Below are 13397 nucleotides of genomic sequence, written 5' to 3'. Positions count from 1 at the left end.
AATACAACAACCAGCAAGGAGTCCAGAGCTGTCAGAACCATTTCCTGCAGTCCCAGAGTCAACTCCTACAGCCACCACGGAGAACATATACACCATGTGTGTACCTCACTCAAAGTAAAAATGAAGTTTACGAGCATCTCTCAGGCTCCCTTGTTTTTCTTTCAATTACTTTTAGGTTTTAGGGTTACAAATCATAACAGTCCACAACTTGGCCACCTCAGGATTTCAAGGTTGTAGTTAATAAAAATCACCAATAAGTTTTAATAATCACAATGTATCTGCTAATCAATGCAATGTTCACACAAAGATACCCAGTACATGATGGTACATTAACTGTTGACTTAAGTGGAAAACAATGTTATACCATGTGCCAATGCAAACTCAATTAAAATTCACTGAGCCTAACGCTTCTAAAATTTCCTAGAACGTTTTGACTGAAGAAAACAGCTAATAAATAATCAGCTCTAAGTTGTAAGTTAAAGTAAGCTGTATTATTTTAAAATGCTTTTTAGATTTGCACAGTTGCTGATAATGGACTTAAGCAACAATATTGACACATGAAGTTTACCTGGGCCAAAACTAGTTGCAGTACCAAAATACCATTTTCCTGATAACACATTAAACTGAGGCTCTCGTTAACTGAAACTTATAAATTCAAAGTTGAAGTAAGTTTTGGTCAATAGTCCTTCAAGAGGCAACCCCACGTGAAACAAGTTTACTGATTCATTTTCACATCACAAGACCTTGTTGCAGAATTTGTTTGCTACATCTGACCTCGGAACAATGACCAAACTCCAAAGTAATTCAATGACAGCAAAGTTCATTGTGATACTAAAACTGATATAGTGGCATGGCTCCTCCCCAGGTTATGGCCTGCTTCTGTTCCTATGAACTATTCATAAGCTGAAGAGGTTCACAAATGGTGAATGTCAAGGCAAGTTCCCGTATGGCAGAAGCAGACAGCAGCTCCGTAACAGCTGGAAAAATCGAACGTACACCTCCCAAACACTCATTCATATATATGGGCTGTACAAAAGTCAGTTATTTATAACCTGTGATGAACTTATCTAAAAAAAGATATACTTTTTAATTTCTTTTAAGAAAATACTGTTATTATAGTAAATACCGACTGCTTATAATGGGAAAGCAATTTTTATAGTAGTTATGCACATTACTCTGGATTTCTAATACTAATAGGTTCAACATATAATGTACCAATGACAGTCAGTGCACAAGTTTCAGAAACTTCCTGACTCCAGTTTTTTGTAGTAAATCAAACCCTGCATTACTTCCTTACTAATGTTTTATTCCTACTCACTAATGATGCTTTTTGTAATTTTCTGGAACCGTTAACACCAACTAAATTTTATACACTCAGTTTCAAATTAAAGACGGCACGGGTTTAAGGTGAGAATGGGAAAGTTCAGAGAAGATTTACGAGGCAATGTTCTATTTTACACAGAGAGTGATAGGTGCCTGGAATGTGCTGCCACAGGAAGTGAAGGCAGATACAAGTGCAATGTGTAAGGGGCTCTTTCACAGCACCTGAATAGACAGGGAATGGAGAGATGCAGCCAATGTGTAGGCAAATGGAATTAGTTTAGATTGATATCATGGTTAGTACGGACAGCGTGGGCTAAAGGACTTATTCCTGTGCTGACTATTCGGTGCTCCACGTTTATCATTACCAAAACAATCCTGCGAGATTCTTACTGTACATTCCACCGTTTCTTTATTTGCACAGGATATTAATGAGTATAAGAGCATCATGGAGTGGATTTGAGTAACAAACCTGCGATATGGTTGCTGCTCTATTAGTTGGAGAATGTACTGTTTTAACATACACAAAATGCTGGAGAAACTCACCAGGTCAGACAGCATCTATGGAGAGAAATGAACAGTCAATGTTTCATGCCAAGGTCCTTCTGCAGAACTCCACAGATGCTGCCTCACCTACCAAATTCCAGCAGCATTTGTGTTTGTTGCTTGAGATTACCAGAATCTGCCATATCTCATGTCTCAAGATACAGTTTAATCCTGTGTAATATTTTACCATGTTAATACCAGTCAGGCATTGTACGTCAAACCAAGGTCAAGTCATCAAGCAACCTATGTAAAGCGGCCAGTGAAGGAGTGGAGATTTGAGGCTCTGACGAGAAGAGGCGGAGGACGAGCTTGTTTCCAGTTAGTCTTTACAATGACTCCTGAGATGATGATATTGTGCCTCTCCTGTGAGATGTGGCAGTCTTGGGGAAACTCCCCTCTCCTGCAGAGTCATATCTGCCAGAAGTGCTTGCAGCTGGGCGATCTGGAAGACCGTGTGAGGAATCTGGAGCAGCAGCTGGATGACCTTCGACTCATAAGGGAGAATGAGGCAGTCATAGACGAGAGCTACAGGGAGGTAGTCACACCTAGGCTGCCGGAAGCAGGTCGTTGGGTGACAGTCCGAGGGGGGGAAGTGAAGAAGAGTAGACAGGTAGTGCAGAGCACCCCGGTAGCCATTCCTCTGAATAATAAGTTTACCATCCTGGATGCTGTTGGTGAGGATGACTGACCAGGTGTGAGCCACAGTGGCAGGGCCTCTGTCACTGAGTCTGACCCTGTGGTGCAGAAGGATGGGACAGAGAAGAGGAGAGCTGTCGTCATTGGAGACTCTATAGTCAGGGGAGCAGACAGGAGATTTTGTGGACGTGAGAAGGAAACCCGTATGGTTTGTTGCCTCCTGGGTGCCAGGGTCCCGGATGTCTCTGACAGGGTGCATGACATCCTGGTACGAGAGGGAAAGCAACCAGAAGTCGTGATACATGTTGGGACCAACGACATAGGCAGGAAGAGGGATGAGGTCCTGAAGTGTGAGTTTCGGGAACTAGGCAGAAGGCTGAAGAACAGGACCTCAAGGGTGACGTTCTCAGGATTGCTGCCAGTGCTACGTGATAGTGATGGTAAGAATTGGAGGAGATGGTGCAGGGGGCAGGTCACAGATCTGTCAATGGGTGAACATCTGGGGGACAGTGATCACCTCTCCCTGACCTTTAGCATTATCATGGAAAAGGATAGAATCAGAGAGGATAGGAAAATTTTTAATTGGGGAAGGGCAAATTATGAGGCTATAAGGCTAGAACTTGCGGGTGTGAATTGGGATGATGTTTTCGCAGGGAAATGTACTATGGTCATGCGGTTGATGTCTAAGGATCTCTTAAAGGATGTTAAGGATAAATTTGTCCCAGTGAGGAAGATAAAGAATGGTAAGATGAAGGAACCATGGGTGACAAGTGAAGTGGAAAATCTAGTCAGGAGGAGGAAGACAGCATACACGTCTGTGGTGTGAAAGCTGTTGGAAAAGATTCTTAGAGACAGGATCTATGAGCATTTAGAGAATCATGGTCTGATTAGGGACAGTCAGCATGGTTTTGTGAAGGGCAGATCATGCCTAACAAGCCTGATAGAGTTCTTTGAGGAGGTGACCAGGCATATAGATGAGGGTAGTGCAGTGGATGTGATCTACATGGATTTTTGTAAGGCATTTGACAAGGTTCCACACGGTAGGCTTATTCAAAAAGTCAGAAGGCATGGGATCCAGGGAAGTTTGGCCAGGTGGATTCAGAATTGGTTTGCCTGTAGGAGGCAGAGGGTCATGGTGGAGGGAGTACATTCAGATTGGAGGGTTGGGACTAGTGGTGTCCCACAAGGATCTGTTCTGGGACCTCTACTTTTTGTGATTTTTATTAACGACATGGATGTGGGGTTAGAAGGGTGGGTTGGCAAGTTTGCAGACGACATAAAGGTTGGTGGTGTTGTAGATAGTGTAGAGGATTGTCAAAGATTGCAGAGGGACATTGATAGGATGCAGAAGTGGGCTGAGAAGTGGCAGATGGAGTTCAACCTGGAGAAGTGTGAGGTGGTACACTTTGGAAGGACAAACTCCAAGGCAGAGTACAAAGTAAATGGCAGGATACTTGGTAGTGTGGAGAAGCAAAGGGATCTGGGGGTACATGTTCACAGATCCCTGAAAGTTGCCTCACAGGTAGATAGGGTAGTTAAGAAAGCTTATGGGGTGTTAGCTTTCATAAATCGAGGGATAGAGTTTAAGAGACGCGATGTAATGATGCAGCTCTATAAAACTCTAGTTAGGCCATATTTGGAATACTGTGTCCAGTTCTGGTCGCCTCACTATAGGAAGAATGTGGAAGCATTGGAAAGGGTACAGAGGAGATTTACCAGGATGCTGCCTGGTTTAGAGAGTATGGATTATGATCAGAGATTAAGGGAGCTAGGGATTTATTCTTTGGAGAGGAGGATGATGAGAGGAGACATGATAGAGGTGTACAACATATTAAGAGGAATAGACAGAGTGGACAGCCAGCGCCTCTACCCCAGGGCACCACTGCTCAGTACAAGAGGACATAGCTTTAAGTTAAGGGGAGGAAAGTTCAAGAGGGATATTAGAGGAAGGTTTTTCACTCAGAGAGTGGTTGGTGCATGGAATGCACTGCCTGAGTCAGTGGTGGAGGCAGATACACTAGTGAAGTTTAAGAGACTAGTAGACAGGTATATGGAGGAATTTAAGGTAGGGGGTTATATGGGAGGCAGGGTTTGAGGGTCGGCACAACATTGTGGGCCGAAGGACCTGTACTGTGCTGTACTGTTCTATTCTATGTAACCCAAGAGATAATATAGCCCCATTGCACACTTACTGGTGATTTTTAGAATCACCATTGCTATTAAAATTCATTTCAACTGAATGGTATTAACAACAACATTGCACAATTGATGAGTTAGGATGACACACAATACCAGAAATCATGTGTCCAGGACTAAAAAAGAATTTCCAATAACTCCAAATATAGCAAAACCTGTCACAGCTGTGGCAAGGAGGAATGCCAGCACAGAGTATCCAGCCACTGCTTTGTAATATTTAGAACCCAGCTTAGAATCCAATGTCATGTGTCAACTGCATCACTGTAGGTCTTAAGTGATTTGCTTTTCAGTCATCCATCTACAGGGGCCCCCTTTGCTGAATGGTATTGGTCCTTGGCATTTAAAAAAAGGTTAGGAATCTCTGGTTTAATATCAATCAAAAGCTGTTTTCTTGGGGAAAGTCAGTATTTTCTCTGCTTCTTCCCATTCAAGGGTATCTAAAAGCTTTCTGGCTGCTGCACATTTGGCAAGCTTATTAAATGAAGCCATGTGTCAGTCATCAGAGCAACACTGTAATCCAGAGATATCAGTGCCAGTTTGAAGAGCTAGACTACAGCTTTCTGAAGTGGAATGGCTTTTTTTTTATATACTTGGTCATCTATCATGGAAGGCAATTTTTCCAGGAGGAAGCAGATCAGTTTTAGCATGTTTATGCAGATCATATCCAAGGATGTGACGGCTTTGTGGCCAAGTTTGCAGATTATACGAAGATGAGGCGGGGGGGAGGGGGCAAGTAGTGTTAGACAATAGACGGTAGGTGCAGGAGTAGGCCATTTGGCCCTTCTAGCCAGCACCGCCATTCACTGTGATCATGGCTGATCATACACAGTCAGTACCCTGTTCCTGCCCTCTCCCCATATCCCATCACCCCGCTATCTATAAGAGCTCTATCTAACGCTCTCTTGAATGCATCCAGAGACTTGGCCTCCACTGCCTTCTGGGGCAGAGCATTCCACATATCCACCACTCTCTGGGTGAAAAAGTTTTTCCACATCTCTGTTCTAAATGGCCTACCTCTTATTCTTAAACTATGGCCTCTAGTTCTGGACTCACCCATCAGCGGGAACATGCTTCCTGCCTCCAGTGTGTCCAATCCCTTAATAATCTTATATGCTTCAATCAGATCCCCTCTCATCCTTCTAAATTCCAGTGTATACAAGCCCAGTCGCTCCAATCTTTCAACATATAACAGTCCCACCATTCCGGGAATTAACCTTGTGAACCTATGCTGCACTCCCTCAATAGCAAGAATGTCCTTCCTCAAATTTGGAGACCAAAACTGCACACAATACTCCAGGTGGGGTCTCACCAGGACCTCTTTACTCCTATACTCAATTCCTCTTGTTATAATGGCCAGCATGCCATTAGCTTTCTTCACTGCCTGCTGTACCTACATGCTTGCTTTCATTGACTGATGTACCAGAACACCTAGATCTCATTGTACTTCCCCTTTTCCTAACTTGACTCCATTTAGATGGTAATCTGCCTTCCTGTTCTTGCCACCAAAGTGGATAACCTCACATTTATCCACATTAAACTGCATCTGCCATACATTTGCCCACTCACCCAACCTGTCCAAGTCACCCTGCATTCTCATAACATCCTTCTGACATTTCACACTGCCACCCAGCTTTGTGTCATCAGCAAATTTGCTAATGTTACTGTTAAACCCATCATCTAAATCATTAATGTATATTGTAAACAGCTGTGGTCCCAGCACCGAACCTTGCGGTACCCCACTGGTGACAGCCTGCCATTCCAAAAGGGACCCGTTAATCGCTACTCTTTGTTTCCTGTCAGCCAGCCAATTTTCAATCCATGTCAGTACTCTGCCCCCAATACCATGTGCCCTAATTTTGCCCACTAATCTCCTATGTGGGACTTTATCAAAAGCTTTCTGGAAGTCCAGGTACACTACATCCACTGGCTCTCCCTTGTCCATTCTCATAGTTACATCCTCAAAAACTCCAGAAGATTAGTCAAGCATGATTTTCCCTTCATAAATCCATGCTGACTCGGACTGATCCTTCTACTGCTATCCAAATGTGTCGTAATTTCCTCTTTTATAACTGACTCCAGCATCTTTCCCACCACTGACGTCAGGCTAAGCGGTCTACAATTCCCTGTTTTCCCTCTCCCTCCTTTTCTTGAAAAGTGGGACAACATTAGCCACCCTCCAATCAGCAGGAACTGTTCCTGAATCTATAGAACACTGGAAAATGATTACCAATGTGTCCACGATTTCTAGAGTTGAAGAAGTAGGGAGCCTGCAGAATGGCTCAGACAGATTTGAAGAATGAGAGAAGTGGCAGGTGGAACATAGTGTAGGGATATGTACAGGCATGCACTTTAGTGGAAGGAATAGTCACAGACTATTTTCCAAGTGGAGAGAAAATTCAAGAATCAGAGGTGCAAAGGGACTTGGGAGTCATTGTGCAAGATTTCCTAAAGATTAACTTGCAGGTAAAGGAAGGCAAATGCATTCATTTTGAGAAGACTAGAATATAAAAGCAAAGATGTAATGTTGAAACATTATAAGACATTGGTCAGACTGCACTTGGAGTATTGTGAGCAGTTTTGGACAGTTTATCTAAGAAATGATGTACTAGTATTAGAGAGTGTCCAGAGAAGGTTCACAAGATTGATTCAAGGAATGAAAAGTTTATAAATTTGGAGTATTTATGGGTCTAGTCCTGTATTCTCTGGAGTTTAAAAGAATGAGGGAGAAAACTCATTGAAACCCATTGGATATTGAAAGGCCTAGATAGAGTGGATGTGGAGATGTTTCTTTTCATGGAGAATCTAGAACCAGAGAGCAGAGCACAAGAATAGAGGGACATTCATTTAGAACAGAAATGAGGAGGAATTTCTTTAGCCAGACAGTAGCAAATTTGTGAAATTCTTTACCATGTTCAGCCGTGGAAGCCCAGTCATTGGATATATTTAAAGCAAAGGTAGAGAGGTTCTTGATTAGTCAAGGTGTCAAATGTTACAGGGAGAAGGCAGGAAAATGTGATTGAGGGATTATAACTCAGCCATAATGGAATGGCAGACCAGACTCTGAGTATGAGTATTGTAAACAGTTTTGGGCCCGTCATCTTAGAAGAGATGTGCTGGCATTGGAGAAGGTCCAGAGGAAGTTCACAAGGATGATTCCAGGAATGAAAGGGTTATCAGACAAGGAACATTTAATGGCTGTGTCTGTACTCGCTGGAATTCAGAAGGATGAAGGGGGATCTCATTGAAACCTTTCAAATGTTGAAAGGGTGAGACAGAGCAGATGTGGAAAGGATGTTTCCTCTGGCGGGAGAGTCTATGACAAGAGGGCACAGCCTCAGGATAGAGGGGTGCCCTTTCAAAAGAGATGCGGAGAAATTTCTTTAGCCAAAGGGTGGTGAATTTGTGGAATTTGTTGCCACATGCAGCTGTGGAGGCCAGGTCGTTAGGTGTATTTAAGGCAAAGATGGATAGGTTCCTGATTGGACATGGCATCAAAGTTTACGGGGTGGGGGGGGGGGGGGGGGGGGAGTCCGGGAGCTGGATTTGAGGAGGAAATTTTTTAAAAAAGGATCAGCCATTATTGAATGGCAGAGCAGACTCAATGGGCCAGATGGCCTAATTCTGCTCCTATGTCTTATGGCCTTGTATATGAATTCCCTAAACTTTAACAAACCCAGTATACTAAATAAATTTTCAGACCAGATGATCCCTGCAGATCATTTTGTTCATTGAACAAAAATGTCAGTTTGAACCAGATCTTCTGAATTAGGCGCTGCTGCAGAGAGGATTGAGAGAAATTGGTCTTTAAAATTTGACAATTTGTAACATGTTATACAGAAGATCCATTTCTCTTTCATCTCTATGCCATGTTTCTTTAGCTTCTGTAAATCATGGAACTGTGAAATGGTGCTGGCTTCCAGTGGAGCAATTCTGACCATCTCATTTCCCCTGCACTTCCCTTGTATCTGTGCCAATTACTCTCTCGAGCACTATTTGCATTTCCCCCATTTTCAAGACATTTATTGATTATGTCCATGGCCTCCTCTTGTGTCAAGATGAGGCCACCCTCAGTGTGCAGGAGCAACATCTTATATTCCACCTGGGTAGCCTCCCACCTGATGGCATGAATATCAATTTCTTCTTACAGTAAACAAATACCACCCCCCTCCATTCCTTACTCTGACCTTTTACCTCTTCTCACCTGCCTATTACTTCCCCCCAGATCCCTTCCTCCTTCCCTTTCTCCTATGGTCCACTCACCTCTCCTATCAGATTCCTTCTTCTCTAGCCTTTCCTTGATCTTTCCCATCCACCTGGCTTCCAGCTCACCACCTTACCCTCCCCTAACCTTTTTATCCTGAAACCTTTCTCCTTCCTTCTCAATCCTGAAGAAGGGTCTCAGCCCAAAACATCAACTATCCATTCATTTCCAGCCTGACCTGTTGCATTCATCCAGCATTTTGTGTGTGCTGCTTTGGACTCCAGCATCTTTAGAATTTCTCATGTGATTTATTGATTCTGTTTCCACTGTACCTACAGATAGCATATCCCAAACTACTCTCAAGGTAAGGAACGTTTATCTTCACATTTCTCTTTGTATCTACCAATGAGACTTCTTTTTGAATGAATGCATGAAATTAGTTTATTTTGGTCAGTATAAACATAATAAAAATCATGTACAACGATGATTTCATAGGACAAAATAACAAAAAAGATATTCTTTAAAACAGACTTCATTGAGACTTCAATGTTTCCTTGAATCATCTGCTAATGAAAGCTTCTGTTTAACCCACTGAAACTGATTATTCTTTTGAATACCTCTATCAAAATTTCATTTTGACCTTTTGTACCAAGCAGAACTCCAGTTTCTCCATTCTAAGTATCTAGCTGAAATCCCACACTCCTTGCACTAATCTAAAAAAAATCCTTAATTTGTCACCTCTAGCATTTTCCTACAGTGACCAAATTTGGACAATACACCAGTTGTAGATTAATTAGTGTTTTATAGAATTTCAATGCATCTTCCTTGCTTTTGTACTCTACATCTCCAAAATCCAGGATGATCTCTGCTTTATAAACATTCTACCACGATGTCTTGCCACTTTCAAAGCTTTATGTAAAAACACTCAGTTTCCTCTGTACCTGCCCATGATTAAGATCTCTGCCCTTTAGTCTATATTACCTGTCTCTGCATTATTTCTTGCACTGGATAATCTTAACTGATTCCATCAAATTTCTTTTACTTGCACGATAAAAAGAACTGGTAATGTGCTGGTTACCTGCCTCTGCACAGGTATTAGCACCAGATTCTCCATACCTCCCCGATACTACATCTCCAGAGATTTAGGAGGACACATTGGAGAGATTGTTTACCGAAGAAAAAGTTACAGATAGCTAATACATTTGCAAAAGTTGCTGATCATGAGCTATGCAATGCAGCATGTAAAGTAAAGGAAAGTAGAACTACTTTGGAAATGTTGTCCATGACTATGAATTACCAAGTATTTACAAGTCCCTGAGGAGACTATCGCAGAGAAAGAATAGTCTGGAATACCAAACACCATTACATGTTTTAGATAGATTTAAATGGGTAACTACATTGCAGATTTAGTGGTTAAATAACAGGACTATCAACTCAACTGCTAATAATCTGGATGAGATCAAAACCAACCATATTAGTTGGGCTGAATAAACGTAGTCAATAAAGCGTCTAGAAATAAACAGCAAATATTAGTATTAGCAAACATGAAATTACTGGATTATTGTCCAAATCCCTTCTGGATCCAGAAAAAAAACTTCCATGGAAAGGACTCCCTTGTCTTGCCTGCAGGTGACCACAGATCGAGCTTCACCAACCTCTGTTTATCTAGCAAGTTCCCTCATGCAGCCCTCATCAGCAATGCGAGATTGAAAACAGCAAAAGCTCGCATTGACTTATAGCTGCTGCCATAGGAATATTAAATAATCCAACTTTGATGTACAGGGGTACATATTTTTGGGATAATAATATAGATAGACATAATGAATGCCAATACAGTATTAAACGACACAAGAGAGCTCTTTGCAGAGTGCCCAGGGGTGATTATGTGGCAATTATACCCATCATTTTCTAATCAATTGTGAGTATATCAAGCAGATCATGACATTATTCCTAACGTCTGAATTCCATTAATTTGAAGCATGGAAGGTTAGAACATATTCATGAAAGAAAAAGATATTGTATGCACAGTACTAATTTCAATAAGATTGTGCAGATTATTTATCAAAATACTTGAGAATTTTAACAATGCTACCACACACCACCAAAACACTGACCTAAGATGGAAATGTTTTGCTCCTTTTTGATGTAGGTGAAATACTGCTGAATCAGTGTATCATATCACCACCAACCACACCATTTCTGCTGAGTAAAGAATTCAGAATTTGCACCTCAATCCTTTTCTATGCTAAAGATCTTGTTTGCTTTAGCCAGCTTTATGTGTTTTCAGTTTAGCTGCCCTGGAAGCATATGGTGACATACATCATCATACAGAGTATCAACCTTGTGTGTTTAGCCCAAAGAGGAAAATTAAAGGAGTATTTTATAATGTTCTCATCCACTAACACAACTTACAATGTACTCAACAGAAGCAAAAATCAAAGTGGGTCAAAAGCAGAATTTTAATTTCTGATGAATCAGAACATGCTCCCAATAATAGGGTGCAGTTTTAATCCAAATAAATGGATGTGCGAGGAATGGTAAAAGCAAAAGGCTCTGAAAATGGATTTGAAAATAGATGCAATGTCAGGAGATGGAACTATAACATCAAGCATTGCATATGATTGGTATTTTTCCAAAACCTTGTTGTATTCTTTGGGGGTGTGAAAAAAAGAGAAAATTAACGTTTTAAATTGAGCTAGATTTAGTAATAAGTTAACGTTCACCAGTATTCTTGAGAATTACACAAAACCCAGATATGAATACGAACTAAAACCGAAAAGGAATACGCTTTTTATCTACAAATCCGAAAGTCACAGTCCCGTTTCCATCGGATAAACGCCCACCTGAGCAAGTCCTACATACATACAGCTGGCCGAACGCACCTTATCGAGTGTGTTCCAACCCCAGTCGAAATGAGCTCGGCCACGACCCACCATTAACACAAGGCATTCGACGTTTTAAATTGTTGTAGCTCATCAGAATTAAAATATTGACACCTTTTTTTTTGAGTAAATATACGCCTTGGTCTAGTTCAGAGGCAGGTGGAGTCAACGACCGACACTTGACACTCTGACAGCCAGAAACCAAGACAACAAAAATTTTCCTCTTATTTACACAAGTGTTTGAACTAGACGAGCAAATATGAGGTTGCCTGTATAGTTTTGTCATATATAACGTTAATAAAACTTATTCTGTATTAGCCATAGACTATTTAACTTCAGTAAATCTTGCTGCACTTTTAACCAAATCAATCCAGGAACAATTCGATTTCTGAATTAATTTGTTCCCGTGACCACGCACACAAAGTAATTACTCCCAATGTCCTGCTCCCGTTCGCGCTTTTTAAAAAAAATAAAATGTGTAGACATCTTTATCTATATGCCAAGACACAACTTTCCGTCCGTGTTTAATAATATTAATTCGACGCAATAAAGTTTTGCAGTTTGCAAACTCATCAGAATATCACAAATTATCGGAATAACTCAATGCAGAAGGAGGTCAAATACTTTTCTGAAGTCGGGCCACAAATGACTATACCCTGGTGAAGAAGGCACAGCACAGTGCCTGGGATTAGTGGCATTTCATTCAGTTGACGGCTGATGTTCGCGAAGAACCCGAACAGTGAATTCACCAAGGTGGACCGCCCCGCCGGTAAACCCGACACACACACACACAACGGGCTGGACATCGGAGGGGAAAAGACGTGTCCCTAGTTTCCCAAAAGGTGACATGAACCTTCAAGAAAAACAGTGAACATAGTTTTTTTCTTGCTATCCCTAAAAGTTCCCGCAGAAACAAATAAAAGGACGCTGAGGAGAAGAAGTGAAGGTCTGAGGGTGAGGGGACGCTCCCGTCACGTGTACCGTCCGCTGTTTATGTACTTCTGCTCCGAAGGTGGGGTGGAGGGGGAGGGGGAATGAAGGGAAAAAGGGAAGGAGCGCAATCTAACACAAAAGGGCCGCCGATTCCTACCTTCCGTCTGGTTACAAGGAGTGCGGGCGGCTGGTTGTCATCGCAGTGGCGGCGGCCAGCGCTCAGCTGAAGCGGAGGGGGGAAACTGCGGGACCAAGGTGCGCCCTCGCCATCTGTTGCCGAGCGCCGCCTGCTCCTAGGCGCCGGGGCCTCACCAAGCTGTCACCGCATCGATCTTTGAATCAACTCCAAGTGGGTGGAGATGTTAAACAGTAACTAACGTCAAAGGGACTTCTTGTCCCGCTCCACGCCGTCAGTTTGTTACCTTGTGCAGTGCTGGCCCTTCCCCACTCTCCAACTTCACGGTTGGAAAGGGAGAAGGGGGCAGGGCTTTGCTCGTACTTTGAGCAGGTAAAGATAATTCCGTTTACGATTCTGCCTCTGTACCCAATGCACCATAAACGTAACGCTCACAGGGACTGCTGAAGGTTTCGTTGTCTCGCTCACAACATATTGCGCTGAAGATAACGCGTTTCCTCCCATGCAGATCTGAGAAAAATTGGTTCACATGAATGAACCAAACAGA

The 13397-nt window shown here is 42.3% G+C and overlaps 1 protein-coding gene across 3 annotated transcripts in view; it reads right to left on the bottom strand.

Moving 5' to 3' along the window:
- LOC132401191 (hepatocyte nuclear factor 4-gamma-like) overlaps positions 1-13082 on the bottom strand; it is a 144633-nt gene extending 131551 nt beyond the window's left edge. Inside the window, exons 1-2 of one of the 3 annotated variants that reach the window (XM_059983173.1) lie at positions 12872-13082; positions 12437-12634 (exon numbers count right to left, since the gene is read on the bottom strand). In XM_059983173.1, the coding sequence (XP_059839156.1) occupies positions 12437-12587 (151 nt within the window). In that variant the 5' untranslated portion in view covers positions 12588-12634; positions 12872-13082. The remainder of the gene's footprint in view (positions 1-12436; positions 12635-12871) is intronic. The other 2 variants (XM_059983178.1, XM_059983188.1) reach the window with 2 other exon arrangements.
- Positions 13083-13397: the final 315 nt, after the last annotated feature.

This window comes from Hypanus sabinus, chromosome 1, assembly GCF_030144855.1.
Source record: "Hypanus sabinus isolate sHypSab1 chromosome 1, sHypSab1.hap1, whole genome shotgun sequence".
In the NCBI taxonomy this organism is placed as follows: domain Eukaryota; kingdom Metazoa; phylum Chordata; class Chondrichthyes; order Myliobatiformes; family Dasyatidae; genus Hypanus; species Hypanus sabinus.
This window is presented reverse-complemented; position numbering and strand designations above follow the sequence as displayed.